General features: G+C 39.0%; 1 protein-coding gene across 2 annotated transcripts in view; it reads right to left on the bottom strand.

Moving 5' to 3' along the window:
• Window positions 1–27484, bottom strand: part of AK5 (adenylate kinase 5) — a 309166-nt gene that overhangs the window by 212568 nt on the left and 69114 nt on the right. For both annotated transcript variants that reach the window (XM_074381039.1, XM_003921394.4), the window contains exon 6: window positions 22925–23116. In XM_074381039.1, the coding sequence (XP_074237140.1) occupies window positions 22925–23116 (192 nt within the window). The remainder of the gene's footprint in view (window positions 1–22924; window positions 23117–27484) is intronic.

Raw genomic sequence — 27484 nt, 5'->3', positions numbered from 1 at the left:
GCACAGTGAAGTGCTCAATGAAGGTAAGCTATTATTTGTCATTATTTAGCACATAGTTTGATTAGATCATTCCTGTTTTAAAGTATATGCTACTGTAGATTACACTAATAACTACAGATATAATTTACTTCACCACCCATGTGATATCAGAGCTTTATATATATTATCTATAATCCTTAATTCATCTTGCAAGTCAGTTACCTTTATTCCAATTTTACAGATGAAGACATTTCAGCTTAGAGAGGTTAAGAGCCTTACCAGGATTAAAATCCTGGTCTTTGTGACTTCAAAGTCAGCCCTTGGACCACCATACCAAGCTACATTTTGTTTAATGTAATGTTTATCATTGAGTCCCTTGCAACATTTCACCAGCATAAGGTTTATTTGAATATAATAAAAATTGAGAAGGTTCATGAATGACATAGGCATGAACAAAATATGAAATTGGCAGTCCTACCCAATGTCCTTGGTGTCTACTGAGACCATGCTCAAAGAGAGAGAAGGGAAAAAAATCAATGGAGAGTGGAAGCCAAATCAGAAGAAGACAGAAGAGAGAAAATTCAACACAATAGCTTATCAAATAGCTTCTGGGGAGCTTTTAGAGCTGGTGACAGGCTTGGCAACACTTCTTTGGACTGTTAAGCTGTGTTCACTTTTCTCAGTTCATCATTTTATAGGAGCAAAGGGAGCCACTTTCCTGAGATGTAAAAAATGCCACTGGAATACGAGAATTTCTCTCTTGTTAGAAATCCAATACATTGAAAGACTCAGTATGTAAAAGTACATAGCATATATGGTGGCTATAGCACTAATAATACTTCTGAACAGTACCAAGGGCAGTATCATCAAAATAATAAGAGTATCTGTGTCTTGTCAGCATTTTCGCTGTGCTGGGCACTATGCTTGGATCTTTAATTACCTTTTCTCACTCAGTCCTCACAGCCTACTTAGGAGGCAGGCATTATGAGATTCCATTTTCAGATGGTAGAACTGAGGTCCTAAGAGTTTGAAAACGTGTGCAAGAGATCAAGAACTCATGAATGGCCTAGAACCATGATCTGTTTGCCTCTGACTTCTGAGTTTATAATCACCAGCCGTGTTTTTGTCCTTTGATAAACAAGAGTTGCTTTCATTTGTCTGGTCCTATTCATTTCAGCTAGATTCTTCTCTTTATGTTTCCAAATCCAGGTTGTGATTAGGGTGTTGGTTTAAATCTATGTTTCACTCAACAAATATTTATTTAGCACTTGCTGTGTACCAGGCAGTGTTCTAGGAGATTGTGATCTAATAGTAAAGAATTCAGTCAAAATACTTTCTCTTATAGAATTTTGTTTAGTGATATTACACATTATTTCTAAAATTTTCATTATTTGAAGAATTTTAATTTACTATATGGGAGTATAGAACCAAAAACTGTCAAAATTTGATGTTCACTTTAAGATTCATACTTTGAGAATGCTGGGAAGATGGCCGCCTAAGAACAGCTCAGGACTTCAGCTCCCAGTGAAAGTGCAGAGGGTGAGTGGACGACGCATTTACAGACGAATTTTTATTGCCCACAGACCGGGAGATACCCAGGCAGAGGGGTTGCCAGCACCGCTGTTCCATCCGGTGTGGCTGTTTTGGCCCCCGTGGGGCTGATTTGGCCTGTGCGGCTGCTTTGACCATGCCCTGTCGTGGTGGTTCTTCGAACAAAAGCCACTGGTCTGGGAGCCCTCTTAGCTGGTGATCGGAGCCCTGAGACGGCAGAGTTGCCCATTCATCTGAAATAGCTAGCCAGGCTAGGAGATTCCTAGGCAAAAAAACCGCCAGGAGCCGGCGCCACTGTTTGAGCCGACTCAGTGAGTCGCAGCATGGGAGATCCCAGCGCCTTTTCAACAAGCGACTGGAACGCTGGGTCATTCAACTTAAAAAATAATAAAAAAAGACTCTGAGTCAGGGAGCCAGGTGATCAGGCTCGGTTGGTCCCACCCACCACCCCCAACAACAAGGAAAACAAAAACAGTGATTGAAAACCCTCTGGGTTGAGCCTTTCACAGCAAGTGCAGCTAAACCCGGGACGGTCCGGCTCGGTGGGGGAAGGGCGTCTGCCATTACTGAGACTCTCCACCGCTACGGAGGCAGGCCACTGTCACAGAGGCAACCTGCCACAACAGAGAGAGTCCGCCATAACAGAGGCGGAGCCACCATTGCCGAGGCAGTTCTAACTACGCCCATATAAACAGGACTGCAGGGAAGAGCACAGGGCAGCTGGGCAGAGCCCACAGCAGCTCAGCAAAGCCTCTGCAGGCAGACAGTGGCCAGGTGGGCTGATAGCTGGGCGGGGCAGACCTGAAAGAAAAAACAAGGGCAGCAGCACATCGGAAACTCATAAAGCCCTAGCTCCCCGGGACAGAGCACCTGGGAATAAAAAGTGGTTTATGAGTTTAGCTGCAGCAGACCTAAACGTACCTGCCCAGCAGCTCTGAATGAACAGCGGAGCTCACAGCTCAGGACTTAAGCCCCAATAAAAGATAGACTGACTCCTCAAGTAGCTCCCTGACCCCCATAGATCCAAAGACTCACCACATAAAGGAGAGAACGGACTGACAGTTGGCGAGCATCCTTCTGGGACAAAGATAGTGGAAGAGGAAACTCGTAGCAACCCTTACTGTTCTGCAGCTGCTGCAGGTGATCCCCAGGCAAGCAGGGCCTGGAGAGGACCTCAGCAGTCCTACAGCAGAGGGGCCAGACTGTTAGAAGGAAAGCTTAAAATAAATAAATAAACAAGTAACTTCAGCATCCATGAACTAGAAGCTCACTCAGAGACCCAATCTGAAAGACAGTAACTACAAAGACAAAAGGTGGATAAACCCACAAAAATGGGAAGAAACCAGCGCAAAAAGGATGAAAACTCCCGAAACCAAAGCACCTCTCCTCCTAAAAGGGATCACAACTCCTCACCAGCAAGGGAACCAGACCAGATGGAGAAGGAGTGTGATGAAGTGACAGAATCAGACTTCAGAAGGTGGATAGTAAGAAACTACAGTGAACTAAAAGAACATGTTCTAACCCAATGCAAAGAAACTAGGAACCTTGAAAAAAGGTTGGACAAAATGCTAACGAGAATGGACAACATAGAGAGGAATATAAGCGAATTGATGGAGCTGAAAAACACAACACGAGAACTTCGCGAAGCATGCACAAGTTTCAACAGCCGAATTGACCAAGCAGAAGAAAGGATATCAGAGGTCGAAGATCAACTCAATGAAATAAAAAGAGAAGGCAAGAACAGAGAAAAAAGGGCAAAAAGGAATGAACAAAATCTTCAAGAAATGTGGGACTATGTGAAAAGACCTAATCTACATCTGATAGGTGCACCTGAATGTGATGAACAGAATGAATCCAAGCTGGAAAATACTCTTCAGGATATTATCCAGGAAAACTTCCCCAACCTAGCAAGGCAGGCCAATATTCAAATCCAGGAAATACAGAGAACACCACAAAGATATTCCTCAAGAAGAGCAACCCCAAGGCACATAATCGTCAGATTCACCAGGGCTGAAATGAAAGAGAAAATGCTAAGGGCAGCCAGAGAGAAAGGTCGGGTTACCCACAAAGGGAAGCCCATTAGACTCACAGCACTCTCTCAGCAGAAACCCTACAAGCCAGAAGAGATTGGGGGCCAATATTCAACATCCTTAAAGAAAAGAACTTTCAACCCAGAATCTCCTATCCAGCCAAACTAAGCTTCATAAGTGAAGGAGAAATAAAATCCTTTGCGAACAAGCAAGTACTCAGAGATTTCACCACCACCAAACCTGCTGTACAACAACTCCTGAAAGAGGCTCTACACATATAAAGGAACAACCAGTACCAGCCACTCCAAAAACACACCAAATGGTAAAAGAGCATCAACACAATCAAGAATCTGCATCAACTAACCAACAAAACAGCCAGGTAGCATCAAAATGACAGTATCAAATTCACACATAACAATACTATCCCTAAATGTCAATGGACTAAATGCCCCAGTCAAAAGACACAGACTGGCAAATTGGATAAAAAGCCAAAACCCATCAGTGTGCTGTATCCAGGAAACCCATCTTACATGCAGGGATACACAAAGGCTCAAAATAAAGGGATGGAGGAAGATCTACCAAGTAAATGGAGAGCAAAAAAAAAAGCAGGAGTTGCAATTCTCATCTCTGATAAAATAGACTTTAAAGCAACGAAGATCAAAAGAGACAAAGAAAGACATTACATAATGGTCAAAGGATCAATGCAACAAGAAGAGCTAACAATCCTAAATATATACGCACCCAATACAGGAGCACCCAGATACATAAGGTAAGTTCTTAATGACTTACAAAGAGACTTAGACTCTGACACAATAATAGTGGGAGACTTTAACACCACATTGTCAATATTAGACAGATCAACCAGACAGAAAATCAACAAGGATATCCAGGACCTAAACTCAGACCTGGAACAAGCAAACCTAATAGACATTTACAGAACTCTCCACCCCAAATCCACAGAATATATATTCTTCTCAGCACCACATCACACCTACTCTAAAATTGACCACGTAATTGGCAATAAATCACTCCTCAGCAAATGCAAAAGAACGGAAATCATAACAAACAGTCTCTCAGACCACAGTGCAATCGAGTTAGAACTCAGAATGCAGAAACTAACTCAGAATTGCACAGCTTCATGGAAACTGAAAAACTTGCTCTTGAATGTTGACTGGATAAACAATGAAATGAAGGCAGAAATAAAGATGTTCTTCGAAACCAATGAGAACGAAGACACAACATACCAGAATCTCTGGGACACATTTAAAGCAGTCTCTGGAGGAAAATATATAGCAATGAGTGCCCATATGAGAAGAAAGGAGAGATCGACAATTGACACCCTATCATCAAAATGGAAAGAGCTAGAGGAGCAAGATCAAAAAAACTCAAAACCTAGCAGAAGACAGGAAATAACTAAGATCAGAGCAGAACTGAAGGAAACAGAGACACAAAAAACTCTTCAAAAAATCAGTAAATCCAGGAGCTGGTTTTTCGAAAAGATCAACAAAATAGCCAGATTAATAAAAAAGAAAAGAGAGAATAACCAAATTGATGCAATAAAAAACGATAAAGGGGATATCACCACAGATTCCACAGAAATCCAAACCATCATCAGAGATTATTACAAACAACTCTATGCACATAAACTAGTAAACCTGGAAGAAATGGATAAATTCCTGGACACCTGCATCCTCCCAAGCCTAAACCCAGAAGAAGCCAAAACCCTGAATAGACCAATAACAAGGTCTGAAGTCGATGCAAAAATCTTCAATAAAATACTGGCAAGCCGATTGCAACAGCATATCAAAAAGCTCATCTACCATGATCAAGTAGGATTCATCCCAGGGATGCAAGACTGGTTCAACATACGCAAGTCCATAAACGTAATTCACCACATAAACAGAACCAAAGACAACAACCACATGATTATCTCAACTGATGCAGAGAAGGCCTTTGACAAAATTCAACAGCCTTTTATGCTAAAAACCCTCAATAAACTAGGTATTGACGGACCGTAACTCAAAATAATAAAAGCTATTTACAACAAACCAACAGCCAATATCATACTGAATGGGCAAAAACTGGAAGCATTCCCTTTGAAATCTGGCACTAGACAAGGATGTCCTCTCTCACCACTCCTATTCAATATAGTACTGGAAGTTGTAGCCAGAGCAATCAGGCAAGAAAAAGAAATAAAGGGAATTCAAATAGGAAAGGAGGAAATCAAATTGTCTCTATTTGCAGATGTCATGATTGTATATCTAGAAGACCCCATCGTCTTAGCCCAGAATCTCCTGAAACTGATAAACAACTTCAGCAAAGTCTCAGGATACAAAATCAACGTGCAAAAATCACAAGCATTCCTATACACCAGTAACAGACTTAAAGAGAGCCAAATCAAGAACGAACTGCCATTCACAATTGCCACAAAGAGAATAAAATACCTAGGAATACAACTAACAAGGAACGTAAAGGACCTCTTCAAGGAGAACTACAAGACACTGCTCGACGAAATAAGAGAGGACACAAACAGATGGAGAAACATTCCATGTTCATGGTTAGAAAGAATCAACATTGTGAAAATGGCCATACTGCCCAAAGTAATTTACAAATTCAATGCTATTCCCATCAAGCTATCAATGACCTTCTTCACAGAACTGGAAAAAAAACACCTTAAACTTCATATGGAATCAAAACAGAGCCCGTATAGCCAAGTCAATTCTAAGCAAAAAGAACAAGGCAGGAGGCATCACACTACCGGACTTCAAACTATACTACAAGGCTACAGTAATCAAAACAGCATGGTACTGGTACCAAAACAGAGATATAGACCAATGGAACAGAACAGAGGTCTCAGAGGAAATACAACATATCTACAACCATCCAATCTTTGACAAGCCTGACAAAAACAAGCAATGGGGAAAGGATTCCCTGTTTAATAAATGGTGTTGGGAAAACTGGCTAGCCATGTGCAGAAAGCAGAAACTGGACCCCTTCCTGACACCTTACACCAAAATTAACTCCAGATGGATTAAAGACTTAAACATCAGACCTAACACCATAAAAACCCTAGAAGAAAATCTAGGCAAAACCATTCAGGACATAGGTGTAGGCAAGGACTTCATGACCAAAACGCCAAAAGCAATGGCAACAAAAGCCAAAATAGACAAATGGGACCTAATCAAACTCCACAGCTTCTTCATGGCAAAAGAAACAGTCAGTAGAGTGAATCGGCAACCAACAGAATGGGAAAAAATTTTTGCAGTCTACCCGTCTGACAAGGGGCTGATATCCAGAATTTACAAAGAACTAAAGCAGATCTACAAGAAAAAAACAAACAAGCCCATTCAAAAATGGGCAAAGGATATGAACAGACACTTTACAAAAGAAGACATACAGGAGGCCAACAAACATATGAAAAAATGCTCATCATCACTGGTCATTAGAGAAATGCAAATCAAAACCACATTGAGATACCATCTCATGCCAGTTAGAATGGCAATCATTAAAAAATCTGAAGACAACAGATGCTGGAGAGGATGTGGAGAAATAGGAACACTTTTACACACTGTTGATGGGAGTGTAAATTAATTCAACCATTGTGGAAGACAGTGTGGCGATTCCTCAAGGACCTAAAAATAGAAATCCCATTTGACCCAGCAATCCCATTACTGGGTATATATCCAAAGGATTATAAATCATTCTACTATAAGGACACATGCACACCAATGTTCATTGCAGCACTGTTTACAATAGCAAAGACCTGGAACCAACCCAAATGCCCATCGGTGATAGACTGGATAGGGAAAATGTGGTACATATACACCATGGAATATTACGCAGTCATCAAAAACGATGAGTTTGTGTCCTTTGTAGGGACATGGATGAACCTGGAAACCATCATTCTCAGCAAACTGACACAAGAGCAGAAAATCAAACACCGCATTTTCTCACTCATAGGCGGGTGTTGAACAATGAGAACACATGGACACAGGGAGGGGAGCCCTACGCACTGGGGTCCATTGGGGGGAAATGTGGGAGGGACGGGGAGGTGGGGAGGTGGGAAGAGATAGCATGGGGAGAAATGACAGATACAGGTGAGGGGAGGGAAGGCAGCAAACCACACTGCCATGTGTGTACCTACGCAACAGTCTTGCATGTTCTTCGCATGTACCCCAAAGCCTAAAATGCAATAAAAAAATAATAATAATAAAAAGATTCATACTTTGAACCAAGAGATCTAAGTCTTAAAATGAAAACAAAGCATGTTTACATCAATTTAAAGACTAGAAACCTATGATCAACTGCAGAGAAGATTTGAAAAATGGTTTCCAAGTGGAAACTTTTTTTCTGGCTTTGTTTTTGCTCTTTATTCCCCCACATATATTAACTATATAAACTAAGTTTATATATATGTGTGTGCGTGCACACACACGTGTGTACACTTATATGTGTGTGTGTACTTAATGAGGGTCATTATCAAATTCACAACCCAATCATAGTCTATTCATTCAGTAAATATATACTGAAGGTGAACTTATGGGCTCCAAGCCAGGGGCTAGAAATAAAATATTGACAATGACAGCAGAATTATAAAAGGAAAGCCGACAGTGGAATTCTAAAGATAGAATTATAGTAGAAAGATGGTAGAATCATAAAGAAGTAGAGTTATAAAATAACGTAATTGCCATGAATGAACTTAAAATGGGGTGTTATGGGATCTCAGAGTGGGGGCATCTGTCCCCATCAGGTGGCTTCCCATGGTAAGGTTGATCAGGACTGCAGGGAGAGGAAAAAGTCCTTAGTTGCAGAGAGTGCCATTTTGAACGACTACAAGTAACAGAGGAAAATTTAAGATGACTGAAATTTCCTGTTTCTTCTCTTCTCTTACCATTCTAAAGCGGGGCTATCATTTCACAAAATAGGAAGCGGAGCAGTACAACTGTGGAACTACCTATCCATGGGATTTTAGAAAATGCACTACTTGATATTTTTAATATCAAATTTCATTAAGAATTCAGATTGAACTGATGAAATGAGCCAGCAATCAGAAGTACACTGCAGTCATCCAGCAACTGCTCATTGAGCCAAAAGGATTTCACCTAAGGCTTTAAAAAATCTTCAGAGACAGACAGGGTTTAGTTGGAAATTACGGCTGCATTACACATTCAGTTGTAAGAGACCACATCATCCTTTTGGACTTCTGCCAGAATTAATTTGTCATTAACATATGAACTCTAAATAAAACTTTGGTTAAAAAAAAACTAAAAATAAACATTAACAAGTATATATCAAGTGATTGTGATGTCTGTATTCAGGTTTTTAAGTATAAGTTTGATAATCGGGGAAAAATCATATCTTACAATGTGCAGCACTATTTATCTTTTGAAATTAAACTTTCAGGTAAGATGCATGATTTTTTTTTTTTTTTACAAAAAAAAAACCTATTATTTCTATTTTTCCTCCTTGATCCTGAACTTGACAGCAGTTGTGGAAATTGTTTGAAGCAACATTCTGTGGTATTTTCTGAGAAATCTCTCATGGTTGCTGACACCTGTGAATTGGCAATGGTTAGAGACTAGACCACAGTGGAAAGTATGAATTTTGAAAGCTCAAATTTGAAGCATTACTGAAAAGCTGCTTATTCAATCCCAGTGAATGAAGTCTAAATAAGTTCCTGTTCACTCGCAACTTACTAGAATGAACAGATGCAGTCCAACTCACTAATATATGCATTAATTAAACAAATACTTTAAAGCACCTACTATAATCTGGCACTGTGCTGGCTACACAGTCCCTACTATGTTGACTGCTGAAGAGAATAGCCTGCATCACATTACAACTTACACACATTCAAGCTTCCTTCCCACAGACATCCTTTTAAATTCAGACTTGGCTTTCTTACTGCATATGGGAGCTCTTAAAGCCAAAAATCAACATTTTCATAAATCTTTGAGTAACCTACATTAGCTAGAAATCTCAGAATAATTGCCTAAAAAGAAATTGATGAATAAATATATTCTGTAGATTATTTTATTCTGAGCTAAATTAAATTCCTTAGTGGGGGTGTTGGAGGGGGGAGAGAGCAACAAGAAATTAGAATGGTTTAGATCAAAGTTATTTTATCCCCCACTCCTTCCCTGGCTGCTTAGCCCTTGATTCTGTCTTTTCGTCCACTTACTCCCATTTCTAATCCTGAACTTGGTAATGGCTGTAACTCCACTTAGAAATTTCAGATGCCTTGTTTCTTCTTCGAATGCATGGAGTAATCTCTGTTCCACAGAGTTTCAAGTTCCTCCAGTCCCACTGGAGTTATCACGGAAAGGCAGGTGCAGTTTGCTCCATCTTGCAGCCCTTTGTACACCCTTCCTCCTATCATTACAATGGTCAGATGCAATGAGGCCACTCACTGATCTCCTTTCCCCCCTTTCTCCATGGGCTCCTTCGGAGAAGGGGAGAAGGGGCGTATCTGAGCATCTGCCTGTGTCCCACCTGCCAGGTTGGGTTAAACTAGATGGAAGCAGCCAGGGGTTGTGCCTGGGGAAGCGCCCTCCAGAGGCCAGCTGAGTAGGAGGCAAAAAGAACATCAGGGAAGCCCATTATAGCAAGGAAGACAACAGCAGTTGAATCTGAAGAGTGAAGCAGGGCAGACTGGGATCAATGAGTAATAGACGAGAGGTGGAGTGGGTGAGGCAAGAGTCAGACTGCATAGTTCAGGGTTTATCTGAGAACAGACAGCAAGTCCCTGTCTTTACCTGAAATGAGATCACCTAAAAATCAACACCTGACACACATAAGGCACAAAATAATTTGTTGTTGTTGTTGTTGTTGTTGTTTTGCACAGAATCTTGCTCTGCCACCCAGGCTGGAGTACAGTGTTGTGATATCGGCTCACTGCAATCTCCACCTCCCGGGTTCAAGCCATTCTCCTGCCTCAGCCTCCCAAGTAGTTGGGATTACAAGCATGGGCCACCATGCCTGGCTAATTTTTGTATTTTTAGTAAAGACAGGATTTCACAATGTTGGCCAGGCTGGTCTTGAACTCCTGACCTCAGACAATCTGCCCACCTTGGCCTCCCCAGGTACTGAGATTACAGGCTTGAGCCACCGTGCCCGGCCGGCACTAAATAATTTTCCTACCTACATTACAGAGGTGAGTGATTAAAATAGTTAAAAATTTGTAAGCCAGTTGGTGCCACACTTGATATAGCATGTTAGTTCTTCACATCTCCTAAAAATAAATTGCTTATTTTTTAAAAAGAATAATATTTTTTAAAAAGTTAAATATGTAAAGGTAAATTAAAATAGAGACCAGACTTGAAGAATCTCTGAGCAGAAAAAGCCAATTAGTCTCTTATAAGTGATCTGAACTTTGCTTGATTTGTAAACATAAACAAAATTTGTGCTATTTCTTATAAATCCCCATATTAAAGACAAAAATGAGACTTAAGAACAACCAATCAGAAGCTGCCAAATAACATATAACTAAGGACTTTCCAGCAGGATAGATCAAATAAGGCAACTGTATAATGGTAACCAATTAAATATTTTCTTTTCTTTACTTCCTTCTGTGTTTGCCCTAGAAAACCCTTCCCCTTGTGTTCTCTTGTTGGATCCCCTGAATCCCTTCCCACTTGGAGTTGCTCAATTCATCACTAGCTGTCATACAAATAAATTCTTACAAATTTCTTTTTCAAACTGTGCCTCAGTTTACCTTTTAACAGGTATCATTGCTTCTCCATCAGCAAAAACCTGCAGGTTCACATTAACCGTCATTGTCAATACATTTTCTGGCTGTTTTGGGAGAGGGGTTTAACTCTTATTTGGACATAAGTTCTGGTTCAATTCCCTGTCATTACGGAGGGATCCTGTAAAATAGAACCCATGTCAAACCTCAGCTCCCTTGTTTACTGGCATCAGGATTCATGGCATGTCCCTGACCCTCTCTGGGTCTCTGTTTCTTTCACTTATTTTAAAAGACTGTTGGAAGAATGAGATATAAAGTAAACAAAGAGTCTTGGCATATTGAAAGTGCTTACTGAAAAGTAGCTAATATTATTAAGCACTTTTTAAATATTTTAACCATTTTGGGGTAGAATTGCTTGCAAATGTATTTTACCATATCTTTTCAAACAGAAAAAAAGGATTATTTTTAACTTTTTAGTGGTATTGTAGATTGGCTCACTCATTTATTCTAGCTCCTTTCTCCTTTATCTTCCTCTACATCAGAGGCTGTAAAGCTAAAAACTCCATTTTGCAGCTTCCCCTGAAGGTAGGGGAAACACATGCTCCAGTTCCAACCAATGAAACATAGGTGCCAGTCAATGAGGGAGGGAGAGGGGGTTTATGGGAAAGCTTTTGCTTTCCTAAGGAAAACCAACAGCTGCGGCCTCCCAGCCCTTTACTATCTCACATTTTTTCTGTGTGGAAAGTAGATCTGATGACTAGAGCAGTGGTAGTCATTTTGTCGCTATGAGAAAGCATTAAAGATGGTGGAACAGAAAGACAGAAGGGGCCTGGGTCCTTGATGACACCATCTAGTCATTGTATCACCCCTAGATCACCTACCTATCTCTGAATGTATTTGTACATAAACCAAATAAACCTGTTTACTTAAGCCATAGCTATTTATTTAGAGACAGTGTCTTGCTCTGTTGCCCAGGCTGGAGTGCAGTGCTGTGATCATGCTCACTACAACCTCCACCTCCTGGGCTCAAGTGATCCTCCCACCTCAGCTTCCTAAGTAGCTGGGACTACAGGTGTGCACCAACCACTGTGCCCAACTAATTTTTTGTATTTTTGGTAGAGATGGAGTTTCACCATGTTGCCCACGTTGGTCTTCAATTCTTGGGCTAAGCAATCCACCCATCTCAGCCTCCCAAAGTGTTGGGATTACAGACATGAGCCACTGCACCCAGCTCAGCTATTCTTTTATTGTAATGAAACAAACCTTTTATTTTTGGTGAAGACTGATTATTGCACAGTGCTTTAAGGGAATTATGTCCTTACTGCTATAAGATGTGCAGGGCTGCCTGCCATGAAAATAAATGGTTCCATATATACCTATAATGATGGAATTAATTCATTAATTTATTTACTCAATGAATTAGTTTGAAAGAGTTATTAGTGAAAAGAAACACTGGTGATTCAACTGTCTCTACTCTCCCTTTGCTTGGGTTTTAATGTCACTTGATAAGGCTTTAGCTTCTCAGAGTCCCGATTCCTTTCCCTTTCCCTCCCTAACTCCTTTCCTTTCAGCCTTGCCATGAACACTATCCAAAGGGTAAGCCAAAATGGTTAAATTGGCAAAATTTATTTTACACCTAAGATGCAGGTAGTTTTTGAGTGCTATTTTTCCTCAGAGCACTTTCCCCGTTACCCCCATGTTTGCCATCCATGCCAGCTGGCTGTAGATCTACCCTGCTGAGAAGTAAAACCTTGCATCACTTAGTCACTTCCCAGTCCAGGCCCTTCATGTCCCTTCCAGATGCTTCCTCCATTCACAGTTTCACAGACACTTACCAGCTTAATATTTCTAACTGTGTCACTCCCATGCTCCAAGCCTTTCAATCTGGCCCTTGCCAACAGAAAAAAACCTTGCTCCTTAGCCTAGCACTTCAGCGCCTTGCTCAGTTTGATGACAGCACCTCCGTCCCTGGTTTCTAATTCTCACTACTCTGTTCTACACTCACATCCCGTGTCTGCTTATTGTGCCCTTCTTTCCTATTTCTGGGTTCCAACTCTTCCCCACCTCTCAAGGGTCAATGTTTCCAGGAGAGCTTTTCCTAATCTTTCCAGGAAGAAGTCCCTCCCTGCCCTTTATTCTTCCTGGCTTACTATGTTACTTCTGTGTGGTGGCACATAGCCCTTCCCCAGCTGAGCTCAAGTTATTTGTGTTTCTATCATCTGCGTGCCTGCACCACGAACTCCATGCAGATAGGATCTGGGTCCACATCATCTTTGTATTCCCTGCAGTGTCTGTAGTGGTACCTTGGATATGGGACAATGTCATAATTTGGCATATCAACAGATAGCTGTTGAATGAAAGGAGGATCACTGTTGTCTAATGAAAAGGGTGCCACGAATACATAGGCCCTCAATAAAATGGTTTGAATGAATGACTATAAAAGGACTAGCATAATGGGGAAAAGGAACTGTAAGACTTAAGGTAGACAAGCACAGTGCTTTGCCTGTCCCAGAACTGAAGACATGGTTTTATGTTTGATTTATAGGACTGAGCAAGATGGAGATAGTAAGAAGGAGATAATAGTAGTATAGATAAAAATGTAAGGTCCAACAATTGGCCATTTGTAGCATAGTGTCTTTGCTTCTAATGTGTGCTTAATGAATTATCTTAATTATTTTACATCTATCTATTACCTAGTAAAAATTACTTTAAAATTACATAATGTATCAATCTAATTAATTTTCTCATTTATTCTTTAAAAAAAAAAAAAACAGAAAAGAAGAGATTGCTACTACATAGAGATGCTTGTCAAATGACAAGTGCCAGGAGAAAGTGTTTTAATGAAGGGACAACAGAATGATCACAAAACAGCCTTTGGGGCCAGCAGTGTGATCTGGGCTGAGAGACTCCACTGCTCTTATGTGATCCTGGGTAGGCTACACTTTCATGTGCTTTCATTTTTCTCATTTACAAAGTGGAGATAAATAATAGTATCTGCCCCAACAAGATTTGGTGAGAAATAATGAGTTATCAGATGTGAAACATTTTTTGTTTGTTTTTTAGTTATTTTTTTAATGTTTATTTTAGGTTCAGGGGTACATGTGCAAGTTTGTTATATAGGTAATTGTACTCAATGTTAAGTTCCCACTTATTAGTGAGAACAGAAGCATTTTGAATAGTACTAGGCACATAATAAGCACTCAGGAATTGTTAGCTATTGCTTTGAAAGGTACCATTTATTCCTAATATTTTGTGGTATTTTCCTGACTGGCAAGCCTTAGATGCTTGTTCTTTTTCTTTTATCTTCTTTTGGGGCGGGGGGACATTTAATTTAACTATAGTGCTACCTCTCTTTAAAAGATATTGATTACTTGCAATTAGTTTGGCCTTAAACATAAAAAAAATTTAGTCTAAGAACACTACCAAAAATACTATTTTCTTACTCATGTTCCCAGTAAGTCTTAGTATAATCTTTTAAAGTAAATGAAGACCTAACTCTGAAGTCCAAAATATTTGTTGATATTATTGTCAACATTATTGTTCTGATCACAGAGTGTCTCCTGGAGAGTCAACCAGCCAACAATGTATGTGCGTGTGTGTGTGTGTGTGTGTGCGTGCGTGCGTGCACGTGTGTATACATATAGAACCTGCAGGGTTGAAACAGAAGTTTATGGGAAGTTGTTAGTATGACATGACATTCAGCAACCAACTATTTAGTAATTTGTTTTCTTTTGCTTTTAAAAAAAAATTAAAAAGACAAGTTATTGTTGAAGCCAGTCCCCTAGAAATAGCACAGACCTTAACTAAAGTATCTGTAGATAGACCTGTCAATAACAGTTCTTGGAATCGGAATTTTCTTAATGTGAATCTCCAGAAGTCTTCACTTGAATTACCTCAATTTTGTCTACATTATTTGTTTTATAGTTATCATGTGAGAGCCTTGCTTTATACTTAAGATGGTTAAAAAGCTGTTCATGGGGCTCTTTGGACTCTGTTTTATGGGTGTCTGTAATAATAAAATCAACAGAAAAATATTTTACATTCTGTTGGGGAAGGAAGCTGTTCACTTTCAAAGTGCTTCCTTATTTTTCCTCTTGATACCTGTGTAAAACATCACAATAAAATACTGCATTTTTGGTGTAAGAGCTCTTCTCATCAGATGCTGACCGTAAGATTACCATGTAATCAGCAGCAGTTTCCAACTTCAAGAGAGATGTATTCGCTGAGTCATTTGGTTTGCTTTCTGTCTACAGAGTGTGAAGATGACTGGAAGTCAGGAGTTTTGGGTATGGCAAGGTTGTGAGTTGGGGCGTTGCTTATGACAGAGACAGAATGCCAGAATGAGCTATAAACGTGGTATCTGCTTGTTCTTCCGTTTTGATGCTGTTCAGGAACCAGCATCATTTGCTCACCAGGACTGTGGATAATATATTTTGCTATATGCCGGTTGCCATTTTGTGAGCAAATGGCTTTATCTTTGTGCTTTTATTTTCCTTTCTATCCAAAAGATCAGAAAGAGAAACTGTGATCATGGTATTTTAGGTTTAAGAGCCCACAATAATGACAGTTTGCGAAAGCAGATTTACTTTTCGATTTAGTTCTGGATATTTTAAAACCAAAATTACAAATAGGTGTGTAAACAGGTAAATTAAGTGCGCAGCACTAAATAATCCACAGAGATGGCAAGCTCCTTAGAGAAGCAACAGGACTTTTCTAAGGGTGGCACCATCTCGGCAGCTCTATACACAATAGGATTTGATATGCGCTTGTTCCCCAGAGGATGTGATTCCCTTTAAGCTGCTCTTTATTACAGTCAAAAATGGATATGGTATTTCTCATGTTACTTCACGGTTCTCACTGAGGTTCTATCAGCATCAGATTTTCTGCCAGAAGGCACTATCTACTTAATTTAAAAACACTCTGCAACTGAGAAGGAATTTAGAGAACTATATATCCAGGTGAATACTGACATCATTGTCACCTAAGTAAATGTCTTCCAGAATACTTCCAAGGCCTTTCCTATTTATTAACCTTTAAAAACTCTTCATCGACTATTTTCTAGTAACTAAATTCGCCAAAGAGGAATTGGGAGCTTCTGGTTACATGACAACGGATGCTTAAACAGGATATAAGTGATGATACTTAAAGGAAATACAGCTTCAGCATGTCACACAATACAAACTCATCAACCTCTTGCCTATTGAGAAGCAATAAAAGAATTTTCTTCCTAGTGAGTTTAGGAGAATGGGTTTGTTTGGGCAAGTCGTTATCGAAGGGTTGTTTGCTTTCCTTATGTTTAGGTGGGCTACTGACAAAGGTTTAGGCTGTCTGGATTTCTTTCATCCTGGCTGGGTGTGGTGGCTCATGCCTATAATCCCAGCACTTTGGGAGGCTGAAGCGGGTAGAGTGTTCTAGGTCAGGAGTTCAAGACCAGCCTGGGCAACAAAGTGCGACCCTGTCTCTACAAAGCTCACAAAAAAATTAGGTGGGCATGGTGACATACACCTGTAGTTCCAGGAGGCAGACGTGGGAGGATGGCTTTAACCTGGGAGGCAGAGGTTGCAGCGAGCTCAGGTCATGCCACTGCACTTCAGTGTGGGTGACAGAGCCAGACCCTATATCAACAAAAATTTATTTTCCCCTTGAGGTTATTTTTCTTCCCATTTCCACCACCTGTGCAGTGATGCTAAGTGAAGTTGGTGATAATTAACCAGTGGCCATACAGCAAGAGTTTAGGGATAAATGTACTATTATATTTTAAATGTTAGTGTTGGTTCCTAGGAAATGTGAAGTCAGTTAACACATAATTATTCAGCAGTTCTCTCTAAATTAACTTTTACTATTCCTACTTATTTCCCCTTTGGGTGGGAGTGTCTGATGGGATGGGAATTACAGTGGCCCCTTCACGACATGGGTTGAAGTGTGTGGTCCACTTTGGTCTACCTCTGCCACCCTGAGATAGAAACGCCCACCCCTCTTCTCCTCCTCCTCTTAGTCTACTCGGCATGAAGATAATCAGAGTGAAGAACTTAATGACGATCCATTTCCACTTAATGAATAACAAATATATTTTCTCTTCTTTATGACTTTCTTAATAATATTTTCTTTTCTCTATCTTACTTTACAGTAAGAACCAGTACCTAGTATGTATAACATAAAAAATATGCGTTAATCAGCTGTTTATGTTATTGGTAAGGCTCTGTTTGACAGTAGTAGTAGTAGTAATAGCTATTAGTAGTAGTTCTGTTTGGGAGAAATCAAAGTTACACATGGATTATCAGTTGCGTGGGGGCTGGCACCCCAAACCCTGTGTTATTCAAGGGTCAACTGTGCATAATTTCAGTGGTAAATTTGAAATGTATAATGCGGGGATTCTCGAATTTGAAGGGTGATATGGGACAAATGAAGGAACTGTAGGGTGAACGGGGTTATCTGGGACTCGGGACAATGTCTGGTGAATAAACAATGGTGTGGTTTGACAAGACTGTGCTCTTTATGTCAGTCATTTCCCAGCACCGACGCTGGTTTGTGAAGAGCGTTTCCTAATCCACAGTAAACTGAGAAAAATAAGGCAAGTGTTGCAAGTCTTTTCCAATGCCCTCACTTTGTGAAAGTAAAAGGCCTACTTCGTCTTACCCCTACTTAAAAAATATTTTTTTCTGGCCCAGTAAGTCCTAACTTTAGGGAATCATTGGTCTATACAGCCTTGCTAAACGGCAGTGTAGCCCTCCCCACATTCTTCAGCCACCTCCCAAGAAACCTGGTGTTGATGAACAAGAAATAATCCTGATTTTAACATTTTTTTCGGCCTCTGCCTTTCCCGGCTGAAGAGAGTTAGTTGGTAAATCTGGGTATGAATAGTAGGCCTCTTCATACATCCTATGACCACAACTTACTTCTGATTTCAAGTAATACTCCTACAAAAAGTCCAGAAGGAAAATGACCATTTGTTTACTTCTCAGTCTAAAGCTAACTGTGGACTTTATCTGATTATTACCAATATTCAGTAGCATTTGTTCAATGTATACAAGTGTACATTCATTTCCCTGGTGAATTCCATGTTTTTTCTGGCTGAATAGAACATCTAATGGCACAAAATTTTGAGCACATTTTGGAAAAATAACATATATGTTGCATCTGGCCATATTATTTTGCACAATTTAAGATCTTTTTCTTTAAAAGTAAACAAAACTGCATATATTTTTTAAAAGAGTTCATCAAACTTACAAAAACTTGACTTGCCTTAATTAATTCTGTTTCTTAAAAAGGATTCCTGAGGGTGATGAGGGATAAAACACCATACATTGGGTACACATTGGTAAGGCTCTGGTTGACAGTAGGCTGTTAGTAGTAGTTCTGTTTGGGGAGAGTCAAAGTTATACATGGATTTTCAATACACTGCTTAGGCGATGGGTACACCAAAATCGCAGAAATCACCACTAAAGAACTTAATCATGTACAAAAAAATATAAATTAAAAAAAAAAAGTGTTCAAACTTGGTGAGAATGATTAAAACAAAGACTAGTTAAAAAACCTTTTAAAATAAAGATTAAAAATTATCATGAAACATTCCATTGGAACTTTAAAAATCTATAAAAAGGAAATTATTATTCAAGAATTATACAGTTTCAAGTCCAAGTGTTTCATAATGTCAAGAGGTCAAGAGACACAGCTTACACAGCAATACTAAAAGTAGCTTTCCTAGATCCTGCGATACCTAAACAAACTCCAAGAAAAATCTGACAAACTTTGGGAACTCACAGCATCCTAATCTTTAATTACAAGCATAAAGCAGTAAAAGATGTATTGAGAAATTATATCCAACCTCATGGTAAGTTTAAAACAATGTATAAATACGCCTGAGAAAATTCTATGAAGACGTCTCTAATATTCTAGCCTTACGATTTCATATTATTTTCATTGATACTTAACACACATGACTGCATATAAACATGTATAATAAAAGAATGAAAATGAAGAGGTCCATGTAATGGGAACCATTTCAGTAAGATACCGTATTCAAGCAACAGCATGTTTTTCTTGGCTAATCTGTTTAGTTTTTCTCTTCAGTGAGGCTGGGCTTGTTCTCTAGTCAAATCTGCCAACAAATATAGTCAATGAAGTAAAAAAGAAAAAATAGTGGAATACGTCTGTTACTATTAAGGCACAGCCGTTATATAGTTTGATTGCACAGATAATATAGAAGCTAAAGAAGACACTGAGTCAATTTTATAACTAATTAATAGATACTTTAAAAACGTGAATTATGTATAAAGTTTTTACAAACTAAACTGTTCATTTTGGATTTCTTTAATAACCTATGTATTGGAGAAAAGGCAACAGAGTTCCCTCAAGGAGCACAGAAGTGCTAGTGATTACTGTAGGATCTAAAAGATGAGCATTCATTGGGGAAGGAAGAGAGACAAAGAAACACAAAAACTGTAAAATAATAGCAACTATGACATTTAACCTTACAATATTCGAGACACCATTCTAAGCTCTTGACATCCATTTAATTCTCACGATCACATCGAGGTAGGATTATGATTATACCTGTTTTCAGGTAAGGCATATGAGTAGCAGAGCATATAAGTAACCTACAGGAATTCACACAGGTGGTAGGTGGTGTAGCTGGAATCTGAATCAGGCAATGTGGCTGCACAGAGCATCTTAAAACAGGCTTTCTGCATTACCATCATCTACCCTATTACACATTCTCTCATTTCACCCACACAACAATATTATGAGGTAGGTAATACTGTCTCCAATTTACAGATGGAGAGACCAAGTCCTAGAGGTTAGTACCTTGTGGGGCATCACGAAATTATTAAATGACAATGGAACTGAGATTCCAAGGGACAGGATTCAGACACCAAAGCCCCATAGAAGAGGAGAACCAACATGAAGTTTCTCAACTGGACTAAACAGGGACATGGTCTCTGTGGCCCTCAAGAACCTTGTGCAGAGATAAGTGATTCACGCTACTAGAGTGTGGGGATCGAGTCTGTTCTAGTCACTACAGGAATTCCAATTCCTAAAACAGTGCATGACATATGTGAGGACACCCTGCACATTTTCACACTCAATAATTCATCACTATTATCACACATAATAACTCAACAGTCATCGCACTTAATAACTGATTGTTTAATATCTCTTTCTCCACACCCTGCAAGCTCTGTTCATTTGCTGGAGCTTACTATGTAGTGAGCAGGTACTGTTCTATCTAGGTGCCTGCAATATGTCAGTGTCAAAATAAAGATCCTTACCCTTTATTTAGTTCTGCACTGCTAGCCCCTAGCAGAGTATCCTGGTTTTCAGTAAATATTTACGGAATGACTAAATGAATGAATTAGGAGGGGCAGGCAGAAGAAAAGGGAAAAAAAAACTACAGAGAAAAGGAAATATGTGGCTTTGATCTATTAACCCCCAGATTTTTATTAAAATCTTAACATGCTTATGATTAGTATAGATGATCATGTTTATTATTTAACTCATTTTTAAAAGTAGAAGTATCACCAAATATATTTTAATTTCAGCAGTAAACTATGATCCAGTTTCTAAAAGAGGACACATGTTTTGCTTCTTTGTCAGACCATTTTTTCAAATTATATTCCCCAGAGCTCGGCCTGTGTTTGTGTTCATTGCTTTCCAAAAAGTGACTTGACTAGGCAAGTTTTCTCCCAGTAATTAGAAGCATTTATCTTAAAGCTCATTTGGTTTTAGCAGTGAGGTTACAGGCTGTCATCTACATTGTTACTGACTCCCTCAATTAGAGGCAATGGCATTTTACCTCTATGCAGAATATTAGTAAATTAACAATCTCCGCTCTGCATTCATTTGAGAAATCTGCTCTGCTTGCGATGACGAATGTGACAAGTAGGGAGTAATCAGAGACACTCTGGTAACACCTTTATGCCTTGCAAACATCAATTAAAAGCAGCCCTGCACCTTACAGTCGGGGTTTGCTTTGTAGGGCAAATTTCTTTTCGTATGACACAATGCGGAAGTTACTGTTGGTGACTGGTGAGAAAAACAAACAATAACCCCAACAAAACACAGTCACAGGAGCATTCACCCTGAGTTTCCCAAATCTTTCCAATTCCTCAATGCCTGCTTTAGATTAAAATACGAACCCCGGCATTGTGAACAACTTCCAGATCAGATTGACAACTCTCCGACATGACAACTTTGACTCAAAGAGCAAATCATAGTAAACATTTCTTTATGGAGCTAAAAAGATTGCAAAGAAATTATTTTTCAAATGTCATGTCTGTCTCTTTCAGGCCTAAGGGCATCCTAGTCTAATGAAGAGGGATTTTTTTTTTTTTTTGAGACAGAGTTTTGCTCTTGTTACCCAGGCTGGAGTGCAATAGTGCGATCTTGGCTCACCGCAACCTCCGCCTCCTGGGTTCAGGCAATTCTCCTGCCTCAGCCTCCTGAGTAGCTGGGATTACAGGCACGAGCCACCATGCCCAGCTAATTTTTTTATATTTTTAGTAGAGACGGGGTTTCACCATGTTGACCAGGATGGTCTCGATCTCTTGACCTCGTGATCCACCCGCCTCAACCTCTCAAAGTGCTGGGATTACAGGCTTGAGCCACCGCACCCGGCCCATGAAGAGAGTTTTAACCCAGGAATTGCTAAGATCACAGGAGCTCTCTGGATGGACTTCAGCTGATTCACCTAAATTTGTGAAAAAAAATCTTTATGGGCATTTTATTGTGATGGGCATGTATCACTTTGATCAGATTCTCTATAGAGGCTTGTAACCCAACTAGACAAGACTCTTTGGTCTGCTGGCCAAGGCCCACGGCTTGAGAGGAGGAGTCTGCCGAGGTCAGCCACCATCCGGCTGTCAAGGAGCTGCTGTGGTTTTAGTGTTCTCTTGCATAAAGTGCTTTCTTCAGATGACCTATTATCCTCTTTGTCTCCTCTGCGCTTTAATACTGGAATCTGATGTTGTGACAATCATAAATTTAGCTGAACCTTCACCTCTAATGTTCTAGATTCTAAAAACTGTATAACCTAATGATTCAGTGTCATCTTTCATCGACACACTGAATATCATTAGTCATAAAACAAACTAAAAATTTAGGAAAACATTAATATTTGCATTGCATCAAAGGAGCAGAAGGGCGGCTACCTCCCATTTTCATTTATTATCACTTCTTTATGACAAGTCAAACCCTTAGGAAACTTTTTTTGTGAAGTCAGAATCTCATTTCTTTATGTGGTACATTATGATAAACAATGCTTAGCTTAAAATTTAAATCTATTATAACCCCACATCAACTGTGTGCTTATAAGTCTATCAATTTTGTTAGGATTCCAAAGACAGACAGAAGAGTGGAGAGACTGGACAAGTATTGCTTACAATCACCCAGACAGTTATTTCAAAACACTTTTTTACTTGAGTACTACAGAATTCTGGCCAAGGTTAAAATTTATCTTCTTTCATAAAAATTGATTAAAACGAAAGTTTTTTGTTTTTTGTTTTTTTAAATATGACTTAAAAAGGCAAATCAGGTCAAAATGGTAAATTCTTTTCCATTGGTTCTATACCCCCAAAAAACCACTTTTTAGGGTAAAGAGGATTTCTAAATGAGAACAGGGGCTAGTGAGAAATCTGAAAGAGCATTCTTGTACTGGAATTGTAAAATCGAGCTAACTTACTGTCATGATGAGCCCCTTTTCCTGGAAGTATTTAACCAGTGGAGCAGCATTCTGCTTGAAGTTCATCAGTCTCCTTTGGGTAGCTTTCACATTGTCGTCTGGTCGGCCCTGCTGTTCAGCACGCTTCAGTAATCTTTCTTTGAGCCTCTGATTAGCACAAGCCAGGAACACCACCAAGTCAGGGGTACAGATCTGTGGAGAGCACAGACAAACAGAGAGGCATTCAACATACCAACCAATGCATGTGTGAGCGGTGGCATCCATATCCTTTTGTTCTGTGAAGGCTGCCACAGAGTTGGCCCTCTCTGCTTTTGCCACTGTATTTCCAGGGCTGCTGCTGTCCCCAATGTCAGCCATTCCTACCGTAGTTCACATAAATGGCATCCCCGAACTCACGTGGCCACATGCAGTAGCCCTACATATTTTGGCCTTTTGCAGTAGCCCTACACTTTCCGTATATGCTCAAATAAGTTTCCAAGGTGAATAAATAACAGTCTCAGCCAAACTTCGCTAAAGTATTGTATATGTGACTTGATTTTAGAATGGCGGGACTACTGGGCCCCAGATGTTCTCTACAGCAAACTAGTACTACTGCTATGATTACTATGGGATGTCATTTAAAAATTATCTACTATATATATGCCAGGCCCAATGCTGTTCCCTTAAGATATTGCTCAATTTTACAACAATCTGCAAGGTAAAGGTTATCTCCATTTTATAGATGAACAAATCGAGTCTCTGAGAAATTAAGTACTTGTCTGAGATGACATGGTCAGTAAAGTAAAAGTTAATATTTGAACCTAAGTCTGTCTGGTCTAAGGCCTCTGTTTCTTTCACTATCACAAAGCACCAAATGGCCCAAAGGTCTCCATAAATTTCAGAAAATACCAAGGAGTGGCATGAAAAGAACCTATGAAGTAAAAAGTTTTCCGTGTAACTAAATTAGAACTAGCATCGCATTTAAAACATAACATGACTAGATGAAGTGAATGCAGTTTATTATTGAGTGTGGGACAAGGCAAAAAGGCAGTTTCCATAGTGGTTTGAAGCAGTCATCTCCAAAGTGTTTTACTGGATCTTCACATTAGTAAATGTTTTAAGCATATACCCCAATAATCATATATTTATTAATTTACAAATTATGCATGCACATATGACATGCATATATTACTATACTAGTACAGAATGCACATTGTAAAGTCTATATAAAAATACAATTTTTAAGGGATGAGATTCTATCATTGTAATTTTAACATTTTTTCTCCCTATCATAGTGGTTTGCTTTGTGCACTCTGGAGACCACTAGTTAAAAAATGGACTTGGGAAGCTGGGAAACATGGATTCCTGTTTTTGCCCCAGGACTTACCAGCTGAAATGACAGGCACATAATTTCACCTTGTTAAACCTCTATGTCCTCATCTGTCAATAGAGATCAACGAACCTAACTCCTGAAGACTGATGAAGATTAAATAATATAAAATAGACAACATTCATGTTCCATGGCAGGCGCTCAATACATTTTAGCCACTTTTACTATCTCTTAGTTTTCATGATTCTTTGTTGTCCTGGTTCTCCTTTAACTTCTTGTTTTTTTATTTTATTGTTTTGTCCTCTCCTCATATTTGTTCCTCCTCAAATCCCTGAAGTAGGGGTATTCTGCAAAGCTTTGATCACACTCTTTTCCCTCTCCAGGTTCTCACTCTTTTAGTGCCCCTCCACTGTTTTGGTTTCAGTCACTACCTTTTGCTGACAGAATTCAAATCTACATTGTCAGCACTGACTATCACTAGTATCCCAGTTCTGTATTTTCAGATGTCTATGTGACAGCTCTATTTATATCTGAATGTCACCTGTGACTGAGCAAGGCCAAAAATTAATCTTAGCGCCTTTCCACCTAAATAAAATCTCATCTTATTTATTTTTATTGTAGCAATACTCCTTTCCTAAATCTCTCAGCAAGAAGACTTAGTATCAGTTCTAACCCTTACTCATCAAAACTTCTATCTATCCAAGCTATCACTATTGCCTATTGATTTTGTCTTTAAAACATTGTTCAGATGGCCGGGTGTATTGGCTGATGCCTGTAATCCCTGCACTTTGGGAGGCTGAGGCAGGCAGATCACAAGGTCGGGAGTTTGAAACCAGCCTGGCCAATATGGTGAAACCCTGTCTCTACTAAAAATACAAAATTAGCCAGGCGTGGTGGCAGACACCTGTAATCCTAGCTACTTGGGAAGCTGAGGCAGGAGAATCGCTTGAACCGGGGTGGGTGGAGGTTGCAGAGAGCTGAGATTGTGCCACTGCACTCCAGCCTGGGTGACAGAGCAAGGCTCTGTCTCAAACAAACAAACAAACAAACAAAAAACATTGTTCAGACGTTTCGTCTCCCAATTTTCATTGTCACCGTGTAAGCACAGGCATATGCTAGGAAAGGTGATTAGGAGCATGGATTGTAGAATCAGACGATCCTGAGTTTGAATCTAGAATCTGCCTTCTATTAGTTGTTTTTCCTTGTGCAAATTGTTCAATCCCTTGAACTTCAGTTTTCTCCACTGTAAAGTTAGGAATAAACTCTCAACTCATAAGTTAGCATTTCCCAATTTTTAAAAAACAGGCAAATCATTTTTGAGAAACCTTGAAAAATTAGAAAATCACTTGTAATTTTTGTGTGATATATGATAAAGAGATTACCTGAAGTTAAAGCTCTTATTTTTTTAAATCAAATATGTTATAAAATTCATAGTTAACATAATTATCAGTAACATCCAGCTTCACCCACCATAATAAAAGACATATTTTAAAATTTACTTCAGGAAGACTTTTTTTTTTGACAAGGAAAATTGATATATTGTGCTTGCTTTAGTGATAATGCATAGTAAAACATAAGAAAATTCTTCTTAGTATTGAATGCAGATTAAAAACTTCCTGCATTTTTAAATTTTGGCATTTTGCATGAAAATGTTTTACTTTAATATATTTTGTGTTTGTTTAGTCTGTAATGTAAGTGCTTCTCTTTCCTTGACACAATAAGGCCATGGATAGCCTTCCACCCATGTGTGATTACTACAGTGACTACGACCATCACCATATTTTGTCTTTTACTAAAGGTGTTGGCTTTTGATATAGTAGAGACAGCTTCAAATTTATGTGATTTTTTTAATACTTTGAATAAAATTGCATTTTGTTTACGTATGTTTTTAGTTAGACTTTTTCCAAGCAGTTTTAGATTTACAGAAAAATTGAGTGGAATATATAAGATTTTTGATCAATAAATGCAACTTCAAGTCTAAAAAAGATGACCTTGAAATGAATCTGCTAAGCTACTGAATGTTGTAACTGTGATAAATTTGCTGTCTTTCTTTGGTATAAATTAATACCATATGACTAGTTCAGTGGAAACCTTACAGGCCAGGAGAGAGTAGCATGATATATTTAAAGTGCTGAAGGAAAAAAATACTTCTACCCTGAAATAGCATATCCAGTGAAAATATACTTCAAATGTAAAGGAGAAATAAAGACTTCTCCAGACAAATAAAAGCTGAGGGATTTCATCAACACCAGACCTATCCTACAAGAAATGCTGAAGGGAGTTCTTCAACCAGAAACAAAAGGAAGTTAATGAGCAATGAGAAATCATCTGATGGTACAAAACTCACTGGCAATAGTAAAAAAAAAAAAAACCACAGAATATTGTAACACTGTAGCTGCGGTGTGTAAGCTACTCTTACCCTAAGTAGAAAGACCAAATGATGCACCCGTCAATAATAATAATTACAACAACTTTACAAGACATAAAATATAAATAAAAACAAGAAAAAGTTTAAAAATGAGAGGATGAAGTTAAAGCATAGAATTTTTATTAGTTATCTTTCTGCTTGCTTGTTTATGCAACAGGGTTGTTATGAGATTAAAATACAAGTTTTAAGATAGTATTTGCAAGCCTCAGAGTAACTTCAAACCAAAAAACATAGAATGGATACGCAAATAAATAAAAAGCATGAATGGGATTGGTGCCCTTCTAAGAGAGAAACCAGTTTCCCTATCCCTTTCACCATGTGAGTGCACAGAGAGAAGACCGCTCTCTATGAACCAGGAAGCAGGCCCTCACTACACATCAAACATGCCTGTGCCTTGATCTTACACTTCCTAGCCTCCAGAACTGTGAGAGGTAAATTTCTTCTGTTTTTAAGTCTAAATAAGTAAATAAGTAACATAAAACTGGGAATAGAAACATTAAAATACAAAATAGCCAAGATCACCACAGCAGGTAGGTGAAATCAGCTGACTGCTCCACCCCAGCCATAAGCCTGCTCATCAGATTCCTTGTAACCCCTGCATACATCCATACATTATGGCCTCATATTCTCCAATAGCACTCCATTTTGAAGGGAAAATATATTTAAAATGTTTATGTTTTCCCCAAACTTTTGTAGCAGACATCATTCTATTTTAAAAGATGTGAAGACCCTAGAAAGTTTTTAAGAAATGCTCTGTGAAATGTTGAGAAGTATCAGCAAACAAAATAGTGGTCAGAAGATACTTGGTACCCTTTTACTTAAT

Source organism: Saimiri boliviensis, chromosome 11 (assembly GCF_048565385.1).
Source record: "Saimiri boliviensis isolate mSaiBol1 chromosome 11, mSaiBol1.pri, whole genome shotgun sequence".
Lineage (NCBI taxonomy): Eukaryota > Metazoa > Chordata > Mammalia > Primates > Cebidae > Saimiri > Saimiri boliviensis.
Note: the sequence above shows the minus strand (reverse complement) of the source record. Positions and strands in the feature narration are given on the sequence as shown.